We start from the raw sequence: 22,520 nt of genomic DNA, 5'->3' as shown, positions 1-22,520 counted from the left end.
TAAAGTCGTTCCGCTACCCAAGAATAGTAAAGCCCCCTTTACTGGCTCAAATAGCCGACCAATCAGCCTGTAACCAACCCTTAGTAAACTTCAGGATATTTTTTGTTGACAAGATACATTGCTATTTCACAGTAAACAAATTGACAACAGAATTTCAGCATGCTTGTAGGGGAGGACATCCAACAACCACAGTACTTACACAAATGACTGATGAGAGAAATGGATGATAAAATGACTGTGGGGGCTGTCCTGTTAGACTTCAGTGCAGCTTTTGACATTATCGATCATAGTCTGCTGCTGGAAAAACGGATGTGTTATGGCTTTACACCCCCTGTTATAATGTGGATAAAGAGTTACCTGTCTAACAGAACACAGAGGGTGTTCTTTAATGGAGCCTCTCAAACATAATCCAGTTAGAATCAGGAGTTCCCCAGGGTAGCTGTTTAGGCCCTTTGCTTTTTTTCAACCTTTACTAATGACATGCTACTGACTTTGAGTAAAGGCAGCATATCTAAATCAAATCAAATCAAATGTTATTTGTCACATACACATGGCTAGCAGATGTTAATGGTCACATACACATGGTTAGCAGATGTTAATGGTCACATACACATGGATAGCAGATGTTAATGGTCACATACACATGGTTAGCAGATGTTAATGGTCACATACACATGGTTAGCAGATGTTAATGGTCACATACACATGGTTAGCAGATGTTAATGGTCACATGGTTAGCAGATGTTAATGGTCACATACACATGGTTAGCAGATGTTAATGGTCACATACACATGGTTAGCAGATGTTAATGGTCACATACACATGGATAGCAGATGTTAATGGTCACATACACATGGTTAGCAGATGTTAATGGTCACATACACATGGTTAGTAGATGTTAATGGTCACATACACATGGTTAGCAGATGTTAATGGTCACATACACATGGTTAGCAGATGTTAATGGTCACATACACATGGTTAGCAGATGTTAATGGTCACATACACATGGTTAGCAGATGTTAATGGTCACATACACATGGTTAGCAGATGTTAATGGTCACATACACATGGTTAGCAGATGTTAATGGTCACATACACATGGTTAGCAGATGTTAATGTCACATACACATGGTTAGCAGATGTTAATGGTCACATACACATGGTTAGCAGATGTTAATGGTCACATACACATGGTTAGCAGATGTTAATGGTCACATACACATGGTTAGCAGATGTTAATGGTCACATACACATGGTTAGCAGATGTTAATGGTCACATACACATGGTTAGCAGATGTTAATGGTCACATACACATGGTTAGCAGATGTTAATGGTCACATACACATGGTTAGCAGATGTTAATGGTCACATACACATGGTTAGCAGATGTTAATGGTCACATACACATGGTTAGCAGATGTTAATGGTCACATACACATGGTTAGCAGATGTTAATGGTCACATACACATGGTTAGCAGATGTTAATGGTCACATACACATGGTTAGCAGATGTTAATGGTCACATACACATGGTTAGCAGATGTTAATGGTCACATACACATGGTTAGCAGATGTTAATGGTCACATACACATGGTTAGCAGATGTTAATGGTCACATACACATGGTTAGCAGATGTTAATGGTCACATACACATGGTTAGCAGATGTTAATTTTATTTTTTATTTTATTTTACCTTTATTTAACCAGGTAGGCAAGTTGAGAACAAGTTCTCATTTACAATTGCGACCTGGCCAAGATAAAGCAAAGCAGTTCGACAGATAAAACGACACAGAGTTACACATGGAGTAAAAACAAACATACAGTCAATAATGCAGTATAAACAAGTCTATATACAATGTGAGGTGAGAAGGGAGGTAAAGGCAAAAAAGGCCATGATGGCAAAGTAAATACAATATAGCAAGTAAAATACTGGAATGGTAGTTTTGCAATGGAAGAATGTGCAAAGTAGAAATAAAAATAATGGGGTGCAAAGGAGCAAAATAAATAAATAAATAAAAATTAAATACAGTTGGGAAAGAGGTAGTTGTTTGGGCTAAATTATAGGTGGGCTATGTACAGGTGCAGTAATCTGTGAGCTGCTCTGACAGTTGGTGCTTAAAGCTAGTGAGGGAGATAAGTGTTTCCAGTTTCAGAGATTTTTGTAGTTCGTTCCAGTCATTGGCAGCAGAGAACTGGAAGGAGAGGCGGCCAAAGAAAGAATTGGTTTTGGGGGTGACTAGAGAGATATACCTGCTGGAGCGTGTGCTACAGGTGGGAGATGCTATGGTGACCAGCGAGCTGAGATAAGGGGGGACTTTACCTAGCAGGGTCTTGTAGATGACATGGAGCCAGTGGGTTTGGCGACGAGTATGAAGCGAGGGCCAGCCAACGAGAGCGTACAGGTCGCAATGGTGGGTAGTATATGGGGCTTTGGTGATAAAACGGATTGCACTGTGATAGACTGCATCCAATTTGTTGAGTAGGGTATTGGAGGCTATTTTGTAAATGACATCGCCAAAGTCGAGGATTGGTAGGATGGTCAGTTTTACAAGGGTATGTTTGGCAGCATGAGTGAAGGATGCTTTGTTGCGAAATAGGAAGCCAATTCTAGATTTAACTTTGGATTGGAGATGTTTGATATGGGTCTGGAAGGAGAGTTTACAGTCTAACCAGACACCTAAGTATTTGTAGTTGTCCACGTATTCTAAGTCAGAGCCGTCCAGAGTAGTGATGTTGGACAGGCGGGTAGGTGCAGGTAGCGATCGGTTGAAGAGCATGCATTTAGTTTTACTTGTATTTAAGAGCAATTGGAGGCCACGGAAGGAGAGTTGTATGGCATTGAAGCTTGCCTGGAGGGTTGTTAACACAGTGTCCAAAGAAGGGCCGGAAGTATACAGAATGGTGTCGTCTGCGTAGAGGTGGATCAGGGACTCACCAGCAGCAAGAGCGACCTCATTGATGTATACAGAGAAGAGAGTCGGTCCAAGAATTGAACCCTGTGGCAACCCCATAGAGACTGCCAGAGGTCCGGACAGCAGACCCTCCGATTTGACACACTGAACTCTATCAGAGAAGTAGTTGGTGAACCAGGCAAGGCAATCATTTGAGAAACCAAGAGTGTCGAGTCTGCCGATGAGGATATGGTGATTGACAGAGTCGAAAGCCTTGGCCAGATCAATGAATACGGCTGCACAGTAATGTTTCTTATCGATGGCGGTTAAGATATCGTTTAGGACCTTGAGCGTGGCTGAGGTGCACCCATGACCAGCTCTGAAACCAGATTGCATAGCAGAGAAGGTATGGTGAGATTCGAAATGGTCGGTAATCTGTTTGTTGACTTGGCTTTCGAAGACCTTAGAAAGGCACGGTAGGATAGATATAGGTCTGTAGCAGTTTGGGTCAAGAGTGTCCCCCCCTTTGAAGAGGGGGATGACTGCAGCTGCTTTCCAATCTTTGGGAATCTCAGACGACACGAAAGAGAGGTTGAACAGGCTAGTAATAGGGGTGGCAACAATTTCGGCAGATAATTTTAGAAAGAAAGGGTCCAGATTGTCTAGCCCGGCTGATTTGTAGGGGTCCAGATTTTGCAGCTCTTTCAGAACATCAGCTGAATGGATTTGGGAGAAGGAGAAATGGGGAAGGCTTGGGCGAGTTGCTGTTGGGGGTGCAGTGCTGTTGTCCGGGGTAGGAGTAGCCAGGTGGAAAGCATGGCCAGCCGTAGAAAAATGCTTATTGAAATTCTCAATTATGGTGGATTTATCAGTGGTGACAGTGTTTCCTATCTTCAGTGCAGTGGGCAGCTGGGAGGAGGTGTTCTTATTCTCCATGGACTTTACAGTGTCCCAGAACTTTTTTGAGTTAGTGTTGCAGGAAGCAAATTTCTGCTTGAAAAAGCTAGCCTTGGCTTTTCTAACTGCCTGTGTATAATGGTTTCTAGCTTCCCTGAACAGCTGCATATCACGGGGGCTGTTCGATGCTAATGCAGAACGCCATAGGATGTTTTTGTGTTGGTTAAGGGCAGTCAGGTCTGGGGAGAACCAAGGGCTATATCTGTTCCTGGTTCTAAATTTCTTGAATGGGGCATGTTTATTTAAGATGGTTAGGAAGGCATTTAAAAAAAATATCCAGGCATCCTCTACTGACGGGATGAGATCAATATCCTTCCAGGATACCCCGGCCAGGTCGATTAGAAAGGCCTGCTCGCAGAAGTGTTTCAGGGAGCGTTTTACAGTGATGAGTGGAGGTCGTTTTACCGCTGACCCATTACGGATGCAGGCAATGAGGCAGTGATCGCTGAGATCTTGGTTGAAGACAGCAGAGGTGTATTTAGAGGGGAAGTTGGTTAGGATGATATCTATGAGGGTGCCCGTGTTTAAGGCTTTGGGGAGGTACCTGGTAGGTTCATTGATAATTTGTGTGAGATTGAGGGCATCAAGTTTAGATTGTAGGATGGCTGGGGTGTTAAGCATGTTCCAGTTTAGGTCGCCTAGCAGCACGAACTCTGAAGATAGATGGGGGGCAATCAGTTCACATATGGTGTCCAGAGCACAGCTGGGGGCAGAGGGTGGTCTATAGCAGGCGGCAACGGTGAGAGACTTGTTTTTAGAGAGGTGGATTTTTAAAAGTAGAAGTTCAAATTGTTTGGGTACAGACCTGGATAGTAGGACAGAACTCTGCAGGCTATCTTTGCAGTAGATTGCAACACCGCCCCCTTTGGCAGTTCTATCTTGTCTGAAAATGTTGTAGTTTGGAATTAAAATGTCTGAATTTTGGTGGTCTTCCTAAGCCAGGATTCAGACACAGCTAGAACATCCGGGTTGGCAGAGTGTGCTAAAGCAGTGAATAGAACAAACTTAGGGAGGAGGCTTCTAATGTTAACATGCATGAAACCAAGGCTATTACGGTTACAGAAGTCGTCAAAAGAGAGCGCCTGGGGAATAGGAGTGGAGCTAGGCACTGCAGGGCCTGGATTCACCTCTACATCGCCAGAGGAACATAGGAGGAGTAGAATAAGGGTACGGCTAAAAGCTATGAGAATTGGTCGTCTAGAACGTCTGGAACATAGAGTAAAAGGAGGTTTCTGGGGGCGATAAAATAGCATCAAGGTATAATGTACAGACAAATGTATGGTAGGATGTGAATACAGTGGAGGTAAACCTAGGTATTGAGTGATGAAGAGAGAGATATTGTCTCTAGAAACATCGTTGAAACCAGGAGATGTCATTGCATGTGTGGGTGGTGGAACTAATAGGTTGGATAAGGTATAGTGAGCAGGACTAGAGGCTCTACAGTGAAATAAGCCAATAAACACTAACCAGAACAGCAATGGACAAGACATATTGACATTAAGGAGAGGCATGCTTAGTCGAGTGATCAAAAGGGTCCGGTGAGTGGAGAGGTTGGTTGGTGATTTAGACAGCTAGCCAGGGCATCGGTAGCAAGCTAGCATAGGATGGAGGTCTGTTGTTAGCCACCTCTTGCGTTCCGACAGTAGATTAGTGGGGTTCCGTATGGTAGAGGGGATTAATCCAAATCACACAACAACAACAAAAATAAAAACAATAGATATAGTTATAGAGGCCCAAGAAGAAAACATAATAATAATAATAAAAAATAAAAAATTGTCCGATTGTCTATTCAGATAGCAGCCGGTAAGACAGCTAACGGTTAGCAGGCCGCAGATGGGCGTTCGGGTAACGTCGCGACGGAGGAGCCAGCCGAATAACTCCTTCGGGTAGATAACGTCGGCAGTCCAGTTGTGAAGGCCCGGTGGGGCTCCGCGAAGGCAGTAAAACGGGTCCGGATAGGTGACTGCAGCCCAGGTGTGATTGATGGAACTCAGGAGTGATTGACGGAGCTTGCTAGCTCCGGAATAATTGATGTTTGCTCCGGAATCGACGAAGGCCGATAGTCACACGGATAGCAGCTAGCTAGCTGTGAGATCCGGGTATGAATGTCCAGAGAGCAGTCGAAATCCAGGGACATGGAGAGAAAAATTGGTCCGGTATGTTCCGTTCCGAGCCGCGCTGCGCCGTACAGAACTGGCGATAGATTTTCGAGCTAAAGGATAGCTGATGACCACAAACCGTGGTTAGCTGAATACTAACGATTTGCCAGTAAAGGAGCTAACTAGCTTCTGAACTAGCTTCTGGATTAGCTTCTGGCTAGTTTCAGGCTAGCTTCTTGGAGTTTCTGGCTAGCTTCTTGGAGGATTACAGATCTGAGGTAAATAATACTTTTTTATAAATATACATTGGTGAGGCGGGTTGCAGGAGAGTGTTTTGAAGATGAGTTGATGGAAAATAAAAATAAAATGTATGTGAAAAAGTTGTAAATATATATATATACAGGACACGACAAGACGAGGACAAAAGACGTCTGAACTGCTATGCCACCTTGGACCACCATATGTTTTAATGGTCACATACACATGGTTAGCAGATGTTAATGGTCACATACACATGGTTAGCAGATGTTAATGGTCACATACACATGGTTAGCAGATGTTAATGGTCACATACACATGGTTAGCAGATGTTAATGGTCACATACACATGGTTAGCAGATGTTAATGGTCACATACACATGGTTAGCAGATGTTAATGGTCACATACACATGGTTAGCAGATGTTAATGGTCACATACACATGGTTAGCAGATGTTAATGGTCACATACACATGGTTAGCAGATGTTAATGGTCACATACACATGGTTAGCAGATGTTAATGGTCACATACACATGGTTAGCAGATGTTAATGGTCACATACACATGGTTAGCAGATGTTAATGGTCACATACACATGGTTAGCAGATGTTATTTGTCACATACACATGGTTAGCAGATGTTAATGGTCACATACACATGGTTAGCAGATGTTAATGGTCACATACACATGGTTAGCAGATGTTATTGGTCACATACACATGGTTAGCAGATGTTATTGGTCACATACACATGGTTAGCAGATGTTAATGGTCACATACACATGGTTAGCAGATGTTAATGGTCACATACACATGGTTAGCAGATGTTAATGGTCACATACACATGGTTAGCAGATGTTAATGGTCACATACACATGGTTAGCAGATGTTAATGGTCACATACACATGGTTAGCAGATGTTAATGGTCACATACACATGGTTAGCAGATGTTAATGGTCACATACACAAGGTTAGCAGATGTTAATGGTCACATACACATGGTTAGCAGATGTTAATGCGAGTGTAGCGAAATGCTTGTGCTTCTAGTTCCGACAATGCAGTAATAACCAACAAGTAATCTAACTAACAATTCCAAAACTACTGTCTTATACACAGTGTAAGGGGATAAAGAATATGTACATAAGGATATATGAATGAGTGATGGTACAGAGCAGCATAGGCAAGATACAGTAGATGATATCGAGTACAGTATATACATATGAGATGAGTATGTAAACAAAGTGGCATAGTTAAAGTGGCTAGTGATACATGTATTACATAAGGATGCAGTCGATGATATAGCGTACAGTATATACGTATGCATATGAGATGAATAATGTAGGGTAAGTAACATTATATAAGGTAGCATTGTTTAAAGTGGCTAGTGATATATTTACATAATTTCCCATCAATTCCCATTATTAAAGTGGCTGGAGTTGAGTCAGTGTCATTGTCATTGTGTTGGCAGCAGCCACTCAATGTTAGTGGTGGCTGTTTAACAGTCTGATGGCCTTGAGATAGAAGCTGTTTTTCAGTCTCTCGGTCCCAGCTTTGATGCACCTGTACTGACCTCGCCTTCTGGATGATAGCGGGGTGAACAGGCAGTGGCTCGGGTGGTTGATGTCCTTGATGATCTTTATGGCCTTCCTGTAACATCGGGTGGTGTAGGTGTCCTGGAGGGCAGGTAGTTTGCCCTCGGTGATGCGTTGTGCAGACCTCACTACCCTCTGGAGAGCCTTACGGTTGAGGGCGGAGCAGTTGCCGTACCAGGCGGTGATACAGCCCGCCAGGATGCTCTCGATTGTGCATCTGTAGAAGTTTGTGAGTGCTTTTGGTGACAAGCCGAATTTCTTCAGCCTCCTGAGGTTGAAGAGGCGCTGCTGCACCTTCTTCACAATGCTGTCTGTGTGAGTGGACCAATTCAGTTTGTCTGTGATGTGTATGCCGAGGAACTTAAAACTTGCTACCCTCTCCACTACTGTTCCATCGATGTGGATAGGGGGGTGTTCCCTCTGCTGTTTCCTGAAGTCCACAATCATCTCCTTAGTTTTGTTGACGTTGAGTGTGAGGTTATTTTCCTGACACCACACTCCGAGGGCCCTCACCTCCTCCCTGTAGGCCGTCTCGTCATTGTTGGTAATCAAGCCTACCACTGTTGTGTCGTCCGCAAACTTGATGATTGAGTTGGAGGCGTGCGTGGCCACGCAGTCGTGGGTGAACAGGGAGTACAGGAGAGGGCTCAGAACGCACCCTTGTGGGGCCCCAGTGTTGAGCATCAGCGGGGAGGAGATGTTGTTGCCTACCCTCACCACCTGGGGGAGGCCCGTCAGGAAGTCCAGTACCCAGTTGCACAGGGCGGGGTCGAGACCCAGGGTCTCGAGCTTGATGACGAGCTTGGAGGGTACTATGGTGTTGAATGCCGAGCTGTAGTCGATGAACAGCATTCTCACATAGGTATTCCTCTTGTCCAGATGGGTTAGGGCAGTGTGCAGTGTGGTTGAGATTGCATCGTCTGTGGACCTATTTGGGCGGTAAGCAAATTGGAGTGGGTCTAGGGTGTCAGGTAGGGTGGAGGTTATATGGTCCTTGACTAGTCTCTCAAAGCACTTCATGATGACGGATGTGAGTGCTACGGGGCGGTAGTCGTTTAGCTCAGTTACCTTAGCTTTCTTGGGAACAGGAACAATGGTGGCCCTCTTGAAGCATGTGGGAACAGCAGACTGGTATAGGGATTGATTGAATATGTCCGTAAACACACCGGCCAGCTGGTCTGCGCATGCTCTGAGGGCACGGCTGGGGATGCCGTCTGGGCCTGCAGCCTTGCGAGGGTTAACACGTTTAAATGTCTTACTCACCTCGGCTGCAGTGAAGGAGAGACCGCATGTTTTCGTTGCAGGCCGTGTCAGTGGCACTGTATTGTCCTCAAAGCGGGCAAAAAAGTTATTTAGTCTGCCTGGGAGCAAGACATCCTGGTCCGTGACTGGGCTGGATTTCTTCCTGTAGTCCGTGATTGACTGTAGACCCTGCCACATGCCTCTTGTGTCTGAGCCGTTGAATTGAGATTCTACTTTGTCTCTGTACTGACGCTTAGCTTGTTTGATAGCCTTGCGGAGGGAATAGCTGCACTGTTTGTATTCAGTCATGTTACCAGACACCTTGCCCTGATTAAAAGCAGTGGTTTGCGCTTTCAGTTCCACACGACTGCTGCCATCAATCCACGGTTTCTGGTTAGGGAATGTTTTAAACATCTTCAACGCACGTTCTAATGAACTCGCACACCGAATCAGCGTATTCGTCAATATTGTTATCTGACGCAATACGAAACATGTCCCAGTCCACGTGATGGAAGCAGTCTTGGAGTGTGGAGTCAGCTTGGTCGGACCAGCGTTGGACAGACCTCAGCGTGGGAGCCTCTTGTTTTAGTTTCTGTCTGTAGGCAGGGATCAACAAAATGGAGTCGTGGTCAGCTTTTCCGAAAGGGGGGCGGGGCAGGGCCTTATATGCGTCGCGGAAGTTAGAGTAACAATGATCCAAGGTCTTTCCACCCCTGGTTGCGCAATCGATATGCTGATAAAATTTAGGGAGTCTTGTTTTCAGATTAGCCTTGTTAAAATCCCCAGCTACAATGAATGCAGCCTCCGGATAAATCGTTTCCAGTTTGCAGAGAGTTAAATAAAGTTCGTTCAGAGCCATCGATGTGTCTGCTTGGGGGGGATATATACGGCTGTGATAATAATCAAAGAGAATTCTATTGTTAGATAATGCGGTCTACATTTGATTGTGAGGAATTCTAAATCAGGTGAACAGAAGGATTTGAGTTCCTGTATGTTTCTTTCATCACACCATGTCACTTTAGCCATAAGGCATACGCCCCCGCCCCTCTTCTTACCAGAAAGATGTTTGTTTCTGTAGGCGCGATGCGTGGAGAAACCCGTTGGCTGCACCGCCTCGGATAGCGTCTCTCCAGTGAGCCATGTTTCCGTGAAGCAAAGAACGTTGCAGTCTCTGATGTCCCTCTGGAATGCTACCCTTGCTCGGATTTCATCAACCTTGTTGTCAAGAGACTGGACATTGGCAAGAAGAATGCTAGGGAGTGGTGCACGGTGTGCCCGTCTCCGGAGTCTGACCAGAAGACCGCCTCATTTCCCTCTTTTTCGGAGTCGTTTTTTTGGGTCGCTGCATGGAATCCACTCCGTTGTCCTGTTTGTAAGGCAGAACACAGGATCCGCGTCGCGAAAAACATATTCTTGGTCGTACTGATGGTGAGTTGACGCTGATCTTATATTCAGTAGTTCTTCTCGACTGTATGTAATGAAACCTAAGATGACCTGGGGTACTAATGTAAGAAATAACATGTAAAAAAACAAAAAACTGCATAGTTTCCTAGGAACGCGAAGCGAGGCGGAAGTTTGCGGATGATGTATGCGGATGACTCAACACTATACATGTCAGCTACTACAGTGACTGAAATGACTACAACACTCAACAAAGAGCTGCAGTTAGTTTCAGAGTGGGTGGTAAGGAATAAGTTAGTCTAAATATAACTAAAAGCATTGTATTTGTACAAAACATTCACTAAACCCTAAACTCAATTAAATCTTGTAATAAATCATGTGGAAATTAAGCAAGTTGAGATGACTAAACTGCTTGGAGTAACCCTAGATTGTAAACTGTCAATCAATCAATCACATATATTTATAAAGCCCTTCTTACATCAGCTGATGTCACAAAGTGCTGTACAGAAACCCAGCCTAAAACCCCAAACAGCAAGCAATGCAGGTGTAGAAGCACGGTGGCTAGGAAAAACTCCCTAGAAAGGCCAGAACCTAGGAAGAAACCTAGAGAGGAACCAGGCTATGTGGGGTGGCCAGTCTCTTCTGGCTGTGCCAGGTGGAGATTATAACAGAACATGGCCAAAATGTTCAAATGTACATAGATGACCAGCATGGTCGTATAATAATAATCACAGTGGTTGTAGAGGGTGCAACATGTCAGCACCTCAGGAGTAAATGTCAGTTGGCATATCATAGCCGATCATTGAGAGTATCTCTACCGCTCCTGCTGTCTCTAGAGAGTTGAAAACATTAGGTCTGGGACAGGTAGCACATCCGGTGAACAGGTCTGGGTTCCATAGCCACAGGCAGAAGACACTGTCAGGAGACACTGTGGCCCCGTCCGACGATAGCTCCGGACAGGGCCAAACAGGCAGGATATAACCCCACCCACTTTGCCAAAGCACAGCCCCCACACCACTAGAGGGATATCTTCAACCACCAACTTACCATCCTGAGACAAGGCCGAGTATAGCCCACAAAGATCTCCGCCACGGCACATCCCAAGGGGGGGTGCCAACCCGGACAGGAAGATCACGTCAGTGACTCAACCCACTCAAGTGACGCACCCCTCCTAGGGACGGCATGGAAGAGCACCAGTAATCCAGTGACTCAGCCCCTGTAATAGAGTTAGAGGCAGAGAATCCCAGTGGAGAGAGGGGAACCGGCCAAGCAGAGACAGCAAAGGCGTTTCGTTGCTCCAGTGCCTTTCCGTTCACTTTCACACTCCTGGCCAGACTACACTCAATCATATGACCCACTGAAGAGATGAGTCTTCAATAAAGACTTAAAGGTCGAGACCGAGTCTGAGTCTCTCTCACTTCGATAGGCAGACCATTCCATAAAAATGGAGCTCTGTAGGAGAAAGCTCTGCCTCCAGCTGTTTGCTTAGAAATTCTAGGGACAATAAGGAGGCCTGTGTCTTATGACAATAACTTATATGTAGGTATGTACGGCAGGACCAAATCAGAAAGACAGGTGTGAGCAAGCCCATGTAATGCTTTGTAGGTTAGCAGTAAAACCTTGAAATCAGCCCTTGCCTTAACAGGAAGCCAGTGTAGAGAGGCTAGCACTGGATGATGAAATTTGTTTGGTTCTAGTCACGATTCTAACTGTCATGGTCAAAACATATTGATGCAGTATGTTATTTGTACCTTTATTTAACTAGCCAACTCAGTTAAGAACAAATTCTTATTTTCAATGACGGCCTAGGAACAGTGGGTTAACTTCTTATGGTAACCTCTCTAGGATGTGCTAGTGATGGCTGTTTAACTTCTTATGGTATAGGGGACGCTTGCGTCCCACTCTGCCAAAAACCAGGGAAAATGCAGCACGGCAAATTCAAATAAATTTATATAAAAATCTAACTTTCATTAAATCACACATGTAAGATACTCAATTAAAGCTGCACTCTTTGTGAATCCAGACAACATGTCAGATGTTAAAAAGGCTTTTCGGTGAAAGCATAAGAATCTATTTTCTGATGATAGCACAACAGTAAACAAAGAGGGTAGCATATTTCAACCCTGCAGGCGCTACACAAAACGCAGAAATAAAATATATACATGCCTTTGACGAGCTTCTTTTGTTGGCACTCCAATATGTCCCATAAACATCACAATTGGTCCTTTTGTTCGATTAATTCCGTCCATATATATCCAAAATGTCAATTTATTTGGCGCGTTTGATCCAGAAAAAAACAGCTTCCAAAATGTGCAACGTCACTACAAAATATTTCAAAAGTTGCCTATAAACTTTGCCAAAATATTTCAAACTACTTTTGTAATACAACTTTAGGTATTTTTAAACGTTAATAAACGATCAAATTGAAGATGGGTCTATCTGTGTTCAATACAGGAAGACAACCAAGCAAGCTACTTTTCAAGTCTTGTGCAACTCTCAACAGTGTTACGCAATTCCTAGATGGCCGTACTTCTTCATTGCACAAATGAGTAACCTCAACCAAATTCCAAAGACTGGTGACATCCAGTGGAAGCGGTAGGAACTGAAAACAAGTACCTAAGAAATATCGTTTGCCAATGAGAACTCACTGAACAGACAGAGACCTCAAAAAAAAAAATCTGAACGGTTAGTCCTCGGGGTTTTGCCTGCTACATAGGTTCTGTTATACTCACAGACATGATTCAAACAGTTTTAGAAACTTCAGAGTGTTTTCTATCACAATCTACTAATAATATGCATATCTTATATTCTTGGCATGAGTAGCAGGAAGTTGAAATTGGACACGCTATTTATCCAAAAGTGAAAATGCTGCCCCCTATACCTTAAGAAGTTAACTGCCTGTTCAGGGGCAGAACGACAGATTTTTACCTTGTCAGCTCGGGGATTTAGGTTACTAGTCCAACGCTCTAACCACTAGGCTACCCTGCCGCCCCAAAGTAGTAGTAGCTAAGATGTGGATAAGTCTGTCTATTATGAAGTGATGCAATGCCTTCTTAACAACACTAGCATCTTCACAAGGTCCTTTGCTGTTGTTCTGGGATTGATTTGCGCTTTTTGCACCAAAGTACGTTCATCTCTAGGAGACAGAACGCATCTCCTTCCTGAGCTGTATGATGGCTGCGTGGGCCCATGGTGTTTATACTTGCGTACTATTGTTTGTACAGATGAACGTGGTACCTTCAGGCATTTGGAAATTGGCTGAAAGGTATTGGCTGATTTCTTTTGATTTTCCCATGATGTCAAGCAAAGAGGCACTGAGTTTGAAGGTCGGCCTTGAAATACATCCACAAGTACACTTCCAATTGACTCAAATTATGTCAATTAGACTATCAGAAGCTTCTAAAGCCATGAAATAATTTTCTGGAATTTTTCAAGCTTTTTAAAGGCACAGCCAACTTAGTTTGAGTTTGAGTTTATTTTATTTTTTACAGGGACAGTGCACATTAATCAACGTTTCAGTAAAAGTGCCGGTTTTAGCCAGCTGGCTAATTTTCAACCGCAGTCCCTGGGCAGGTTATTAAAAACAATTACAATATAGACAATAGCAACATCGGACAAGCAAAACATAGCATACAGACAGAGCAACATAGAACATAAAGCAGCAAGACAAAATTCATAAGCAACAAAGTGTTTCCACAACTCACAAGCTACAGACAACAGGCCATCAAATCTGATAGTGGAGGGGGAGCCAGGCCATTTAGAATCTTGAATACAAGTGTATGTAAACTTCCGATCCACTAGAATTGTGATACAGTGAATTATCTGTCTGTGAAATAACCTGTCTGTAAACAATTGTTGGAAAAATTACTTGCCAAAACTATAGTTTGACTCCAACCTAAGTGTATGTAAACCTCCGACTTCAACTGTATATTTTAAGAATATCATGAAATGTAATTGAACATTTTAGTTTCTAGTAAGTAATACTGACGATTAGAAACAATAAAAGAAGTGTATTTTTCAGGGTCTACGCGTGCAGAACAGAGGAATAGCAATTCTTACACTATTGTTCTAAATTCAACCACCTTCTTCATTCTCATCATTCAGTTCATTTAAATTACATTTTGAAGTCGTGAACAATTATCCGTTTCTATTTGGTTTATGTCGTCCATTCATTGTCAGTTAGAAACACAGTAGAGCCTTCAGACCCAAACGCATAATCAGTGCTCTACCTCCCCCTTGTGGTGGTCTGGAGCAATGAAGCAGTGAAGCAGGGTACTGTACTAAACCACAAATTAAATCTTGCAGCATAATCACAAAACTTTTAGTTGAGCTGTTCTTGAGAGTATGGCTAGACGGTACACTGTCCTTCTCTCAGCACATATCAACGCTGCAGGCTAAAGTTCAATCTAGACTTGGTTTCCTCTATCGTAATCGCTCCTCTTTCACCACAGCTGCCAAACTAACCCTGATTCAGATGACCATCCTACCATGCTAGATTATGGAGACGTAATTTATAGATTGGCAGGTAAGGGTACTCTTAAACGGCTAGATGTTCTTTACCATTCTGCCATCAGATTTGCCACCAATGCTCTTTATAGGACACATCACTGCACTCCTCTGTAAACTGGTCATCTTTGTATATCCGACGCAAGGTTGATGCATATTTATAAAACCATCTTAGCCTCACTCCCCCCTATCTGAGATATCTACTGCAGCCCTCATCCTCCACATACAACACCCTTCTGCAAGTCACATTCTGTTAAAGGTCCCCAAAACACACACATCCCTGGGTCGCTCCTCTTTTCAGTTCACTGCAGCTAGCGACTGGAACGAGCTGCAATAAACACTCAAACTGGACAGTTTTATCTCAATCTCATCATTGTTGTGGCTGCTTTGCGTGATGTATTGTCTCTACCTTCTTGCCATTTGTGCTGTTGTCTGTACCCAGTAATGTTTGTACCATGTTTTGTGTTGCTAGCGTGTTGTGTTGCTACGCCATGCTGTGTTGTAATGTTTGTGTTGCTATCATGTTGTTGTTGTCATGTTGTGTTGTTGCCATGTTGTGTTGCTAGCGTGTTGTGTTGCTACGCCATGCTGTGTTGTAATGTTTGTGTTGCTATCATGTTGTTGTTGTCATGTTGTGTTGTTGCCATGTTGTGTTGCTACCGTGTTGTGTTGCTACGCCATGCTGTGTTGTAATGTTTGTGTTGCTATCATGTTGTTGTTGTCACGTTGTGTTGTTGCCATGTTGTGTTGCTAGCGTGTTGTGTTGCTACGCCATGCTGTGTTGTAATGTTTGTGTTGCTATCATGTTGTTGTTGTCATGTTGTGTTGTTGCCATGTTGTGTTGCTAGCGTGTTGTGTTGCTACGCCATGCTGTGTTGTAATGTTTGTGTTGCTATCATGTTGTTGTTGTCATGTTGTGTTGTTGCCATGTTGTGTTGCTACCGTGTTGTGTTGCTACGCCATGCTGTGTTGTAATGTTTGTGTTGCTATCATGTTGTTGTTGTAATGTTTGTGTTGCTATCATGTTGTTGTTGTGTTGCTGCTATGTTATTGTCATATGTTGCTGCCAGGTTACGTTGTTGTCTCAGGTCTTTCTTTATGTAGTGTTGTGTTGCTGCCAGGTTACGTCTCAGGTCTTTCTTTATGTAGTGTTGTGTTGCTGCCAGGTTACGTCTCAGGTCTTTCTTTATGTAGTGTTGTGTTGCTGCCAGGTTATGTTGTCGTCTCAGGTCTTTCTTTATGTAGTGTTGTGTTGCTGCCAGGTTATGTTGTTGTCTCAGGTCTTTCTTTATGTAGTGTTGTGTTGCTGCCAGGTTATGTTGTTGTCTCAGGTCTTTCTTTATGTAGTGTTGTGTTGCTGCCAGGTTACGTTGTTGTCTCAGGTCTTTCTTTATGTAGTGTTGTGTTGCTGCCATGCTATGTTGTTGTCTCAGGTCTCTCTTTATGTAGTGTTGTGTTGCTGCCAGGTTACGTTGTCGTCTCAGGTCTTTCTTTATGTAGTGTTGTGTTGCTGCCATGCTATGTTGTTGTCTCAGGTCTCTCTTTATGTAGTGTTGTGTTGCTGCCAGGTTACGTCTCAGGTCTTTCTTTATGTAGTGTTGTGTTGCTGCCAGGTTACGTCTCAGGTCTTTCTTTATGTAGTGTTGTGTTGCTGCCAGGTTACGTCTCAGGTCTCTCTTTATGTAGTGTTGTGTTGCTGCCAGGTTACGTCTCAGGTCTCTCTTTATGTAGTGTTGTGTTGCTGCCAGGTTACGTCTCAGGTCTCTCTTTATGTAGTGTTGTGGTGCTGCCAGGTTACGTCTCAGGTCTTTCTTTATGTAGTGTTGTGGTGCTGCCAGGTTACGTCTCAGGTCTTTCTTTATGTAGTGTTGTGTTGCTGCCAGGTTATGTTGTTGTCTCAGGTCTTTCTTTATGTAGTGTTGTGGTGCTGCCAGGTTACGTCTCAGGTCTTTCTTTATGTAGTGTTGTGTTGCTGCCATGCTATGTTGTTGTCTCAGGTCTTTCTTTATGTAGTGTTGTGTTGCTGCCAGGTTATGTTGTTGTCTCAGGTCTTTCTTTATGTAGTGTTGTGTTGCTGCCAGGTTATGTTGTTGTCTCAGGTCTTTCTTTATGTAGTCATGTGTTGCTGCCATGCTATGTTGTTGTCTCAGGTCTTTCTTTATGTAGTGTTGTGTTGCTGCCAGGTTATGTTGTTGTCTCAGGTCTTTCTTTATGTAGTGTTGTGTTGCTGCCAGGTTATGTTGTTGTCTCAGGTCTTTCTTTATGTAGTGTTGTGTTGCTGCCAGGTTACGTCTCAGGTCTTTCTTGATGTAGTGTTGTGGTGCTGCCAGGTTACGTCTCAGGTCTTTCTTTATGTAGTGTTGTGTTGCTGCCAGGTTATGTTGTTGTCTCAGGTCTTTCTTTATGTAGTGTTGTGGTGCTGCCAGGTTACGTCTCAGGTCTTTCTTTATGTAGTGTTGTGTTGCTGCCAGGTTATGTTGTTGTCTCAGGTCTTTCTTTATGTAGTGTTGTGGTGCTGCCAGGTTATGTTGTTGTCTCAGGTCTTTCTTTATGTAGTGTTGTGGTGCTGCCAGGTTATGTTGTTGTCTCAGGTCTTTCTTTATGTAGTGTTGTGGTCTCTTTATGTAGTGTTGTGGTCTCTTTATGTAGTGTTGTGGTCTCTTTATGTAGTGTTGTGGTCTCTTTATGTAGTGTTGTGGTCTCTTTTGTCGTGATGTGTGTTTTGTCCTACTACTATTTTATTTTTATCCCCCGTCCCCAGAGGAGGCCTTTTTCCTTTTGGCCCTCATTGTAAATACGAATTTGTTCTTAACTGACTTGCCTAGTTAATTAAAGGTTGAAGAAAAACTAAATAATATGTTACCATCTCCCATCTGAATAGTAATGATAATAATAGTAATGATAATACTGTTACCATCTCCCATCTGAATAGTAATGATAATAATAGTAATGATAATACTGTTACCATCTCCCATCTGAATAGTAATGATAATAATAGTAATGATAATACTGTTACCATCTCCCATCTGAATAGTAATGATAATAATAGTAATGATAATACTGTTACCATCTCCCATCTGAATAGTAATGATAATAATAATATATAACCATCTGAATAGTAATAATGATAATAATATATAACCATCTGAATAGTAATAATAATATATAACCATCTGAATAGTATGTAACCATCTGAATAATAATGATATGTAACCATCTGAATAGTATGTAACCATCTGAATAATAATGATATGTAACCATCTGAATAAGAATGATATGTAACCATCTGAATAGTATGTAACCATCTGAATAATAATCATATGTAACCATCTGAATAAGAATGATATGTAACCATCTGAATAGTATGTAACCATCTGAATAGTAATAATAATATATAACCATCTGAATAGTAATAACAGTAATATATAACCATCTGAATAGTAATAATAATATATAACCATCTGAATAGTAATAACAGTAATATATAACCATCTGAATAGTAATAATAATATATAACCATCTGAATAGTAATAACAGTAATATATAACCATCTGAATAGTAATAATAATCATATGTAACCATCTGAATAATAATAATAATCATATGTAACCATCTGAATAAGAATGATATGTAACCATCTGAATAGTATGTAACCATCTGAATAGTAATAATATGTAACCATCTGAATAAGAATGATATGTAACCATCTGAATAGTATGTAACCATCTGAATAGTAATGATACGTGACCAAGTGTCTGAGAACGAGTTTAACACACACAAAAGACACAAAGCGCAAGCAGGGTCATTCAGGTCTTTGTGTGTGTGTGACATAACCTCTCCTCCCTCTCCTCTCTCCACCCCCCCTCCCCCTCATCTCCCCGTCTCTCTCTAGATGAGGGTGAAGGATCCAGTGAAAGGCATGGTGGCTCTGGAGGACTGATGAGACTGGAGACTGGACTGACCCTGCTGCTGTTACGCTGGTATACTCCTCTCCTCTGCTGGATGCCTCTAACCTACACTGCTGGTAGTTCCCTTATGGAACCAATCATTATCTGGCTTTACAGTAAGGATATGGACCACCCCTCTCTTTAGTCTAGAGTGGACTGATCCACTCCACTCTATCTTAACCCGGTCAGTCCTCTGAGCTCCAGACAGACACAGCGACCAGGAGATGTGTTATAATATTAACAGGGTTTTTAAAGCTTCAGTTTGTCTGCAGTAAAAGTTGCCCGTTTCTTTCAGGACCAAGCTGTTGTTTCTTTCTCTGTGACTGTTGTTTTTATTTGATTGCTAATTTATTTTCTATTGGTCATCCTGTCTTCTGATAGGTTGTTAACCAGACCTCCTCCTCTACACCATCCAATCACGTTGTTTGTATTGCCTCTCTCCTTCATATCAACCACCTCCATTAACAACAGGTACCTGATGTAATTCAGAGCTGGGTAGGCGGAGCTTACACCTCATGGCCAATAGAACAGTTGAAAAAGGGATAAACTTTGCCTACATGCCATGCAGTGGGTGGATGGTGAAGTTGCCCCCTAGATGCTGAGCTAGGGACAGGTTTCCCCACTAATGGTTAAGGTTACAATTGGGGGGGAAGGGAATCATTTCAATTTTTTTCTCTTTTTCTCTTTCTTTCTCTCTTTCTCTCTCGATCTTTCTTTCCATCTCATCTCCCTCATCCTGTTATTGAAGATCTTCACAAGCCAGGCTAGGTTAGGTTTCTGTAGAGGTGTGTGTTTGGTGTAGCTGTCTGTATTATAGTACTAGTGTTTAGAGGGAGACGGGTGATGAGGAAGGGGAGGAGTGTTTGTGTGTGTGTGGGTTGGTCTGTTTTTAAGGATCTGTCCTACGCATGCCTGTGACTTCCTGCCCTCTCTCCTCCTCCTCTTCATTCTCTTCCTCCTCTTTCTCTGTATCCTTCCCTTCCTTCAGTACAAACAATATTCTACCTTTCTCATGGAATGGAAGCCTCAAACTCTCCTCCCTCCATCTGTCCATCCCACCATACTGCCATCATTCTGTCCATCCCACCATACTGCCATCATTCTGTCCATCCCACCATAGTGCCATCATTCTGTCCATCCCACCATACTGCCATCATTCTGTCCATCCCACCATACTGCCATCATTCTGTCCACCCCACCATACTGCCATCATTCTGTCCATCCCACCATACTGCCATCATTCCATACACCCCTCCCTCCATTTGTCCATCCCACCATACTGCCATCATTCTGTCCATCCCACCATACTGCCATCATTCCATACACCCCTCCCTCCATTTGTCCATCCCACCATACTGCCATCATTCTGTCCATCCCACCATACTGCCATCATTCTGTCCATCCCACCATACTGCCATCATTCTGTCCATCCCACCATAGTGCCATCATTCTGTCCATCCCACCATACTGCCATCATTCTGTCCATCCCACCATACTGCCATCATTCTGTCCACCCCACCATACTGCCATCATTCTGTCCATCCCACCATACTGCCATCATTCCATACACCCCTCCCTCCATTTGTCCATCCCACCATACTGCCATCATTCTGTCCATCCCACCATACTGCCATCATTCCATACACCCCTCCCTCCATTTGTCCATCCCACCATACTGCCATCATTCTGTCCATCCCACCATACTGCCATCATTCTGTCCATCCCACCATACTGCCATCATTCTGTCCATCCCACCATACTGCCATCATTTCATACACCCCTCCCTCCATTTGTCCATCCCACCATACTGCCATCATTCTGTCCATCCCACCATACTGCCATCATTCTGTCCATCCCACCATACACCCATCATTCTGTCCATCCCACCATACTGCCATCATTCCATACACCCCTCCCTCCATTTGTCCATCCCACCATACTGCCATCATTCTGTTCATCACACCATACTGCCATCATTCCATACACCCCTCCCTTCATCTGTCCATCCCAACATACTGCCATCATTCCATACACCCCTCCCTCCATCTGTCCATCCCACCATACTGCCATCATTCTGTCCACCCCACCATACTGCCATCATTCTGTCCATCCCACCATACTGCCATCATTCCATACACCCCTCCCTCCATTTGTCCATCCCACCATACTGCCATCATTCTGTCCATCCCACCATACTGCCATCATTCCATACACCCCTCCCTCCATTTGTCCATCCCACCATACTGCCATCATTCTGTCCATCCCACCATACTGCCATCATTCTGTCCATCCCACCATACTGCCATCATTCTGTCCATCCCACCATACTGCCATCATTCTGTCCATCCCACCATACACCCATCATTCTGTCCATCCCACCATACTGCCATCATTCCATACACCCCTCCCTCCATTTGTCCATCCCACCATACTGCCATCATTCTGTTCATCACACCATACTGCCATCATTCCATACACCCCTCCCTTCATCTGTCCATCCCAACATACTGCCATCATTCCATACACCCCTCCCTCCATCTGTCCATCCGACCATACTGCCATCATTCTGTCCATCCCACCATACTGCCATCATTCTGTCCATCCCACCATACTGCCATCATTCCATACATCCCTCCATACTGCCATCATTCCATACATCCCTCCCTCCATCTGTCCATCCCTCCATACTGCCATCATTCCATACATCCCTCCCTCCATCTGTCCATCCCACCATACTGCCATCATTCCATACATCCCTCCCTCCATCTGTCCATCCCACCATACTGCCATCATTCCATACATCCCTCCCTCCATCTGTCCATCCCACCATACTGCCATCATTCTGTCCATCCCTCCATACTGCCATCATTCTGTCCATCCTTCCATACTGCCATCATTCCATACATCCCTCCCTCCATCTGTCCATCCCTCCATACTGCCATCATTCCATACATCCCTCCCTCCATCTGTCCATCCCACCATACTGCCATCATTCCATACATCCCTCCCTCCATCTGTCCATCCCACCATACTGCCATCATTCTGTCCATCCCTCCATACTGCCATCATTCTGTCCATCCCTCCATACTGCCATCATTCTGTCCATCCCTCCATACTGCCATCATTCCATACATCCCTCCCTCCATACTGCCATCATTCTGTCCATCCCTCCATACTGCCATCATTCTGTCCATCCCTCCATACTGCCATCATTCCATACATCCCTCCCTCCATCTCTCGGTCCATTGAGCGTCTCCATGATGGGGCGGCAGCGTAGCCTTGTGGTCAGAGCGTTGGACTAGTAACCGGAAGGTTGCGAGTTCAAACCCCCGAGCTGACAAGGTACAAATCTGTCGTTCTGCCCCTGAACAGGCAGTTAACCCACTGTTCCCAGGCCGTCATTGAAAATAAGAATGTGTTCTTAACTGACTTGCCTGGTAAAATAAAGGTAAAATAAAAAATAAAAATAAAAATATCGGGGTCTTCTGTGTGATGTTCTGTATGTGCTGATATTGTGTATATATAATATTAATTAATGTAGATGAACACACACAGATAAACTACATGACCAAAAGTATGTGGATACCTGCTCATCGAACATCTCATTCCAAACTCATG

General features: G+C 43.6%; 2 protein-coding genes across 5 annotated transcripts in view; both read left to right on the top strand.

Moving 5' to 3' along the window:
- The window catches only part of LOC109883813 (phosphatidylinositol transfer protein alpha isoform-like), a 56,928-nt gene extending 35,727 nt beyond the window's left edge, over positions 1 to 21,201 (top strand). For all 4 annotated transcript variants that reach the window (XM_031808371.1, XM_031808368.1, XM_031808370.1 and 1 more), the window contains one exon: positions 18,848 to 21,201. In XM_031808371.1, the coding sequence (XP_031664231.1) occupies positions 18,848 to 18,895 (48 nt within the window). In that variant the 3' untranslated portion in view covers positions 18,896 to 21,201. The remainder of the gene's footprint in view (positions 1 to 18,847) is intronic.
- Positions 18,924 to 22,261, top strand: LOC116358148 (extensin-1-like). Its single transcript, XM_031808367.1, has 3 exons — positions 18,924 to 21,170; positions 21,407 to 21,772; positions 22,001 to 22,261. Exons 1-3 carry the CDS (start codon positions 19,811 to 19,813, stop codon positions 22,177 to 22,179), a joined length of 1,905 nt encoding a protein of 634 aa, XP_031664227.1. The 5' UTR covers positions 18,924 to 19,810; the 3' UTR covers positions 22,180 to 22,261.
- Positions 22,262 to 22,520: the final 259 nt, after the last annotated feature.

The sequence above is a fragment of the Oncorhynchus kisutch genome, linkage group LG28, assembly GCF_002021735.2.
Source record: "Oncorhynchus kisutch isolate 150728-3 linkage group LG28, Okis_V2, whole genome shotgun sequence".
Taxonomy (NCBI): domain Eukaryota; kingdom Metazoa; phylum Chordata; class Actinopteri; order Salmoniformes; family Salmonidae; genus Oncorhynchus; species Oncorhynchus kisutch.
This window is presented reverse-complemented; position numbering and strand designations above follow the sequence as displayed.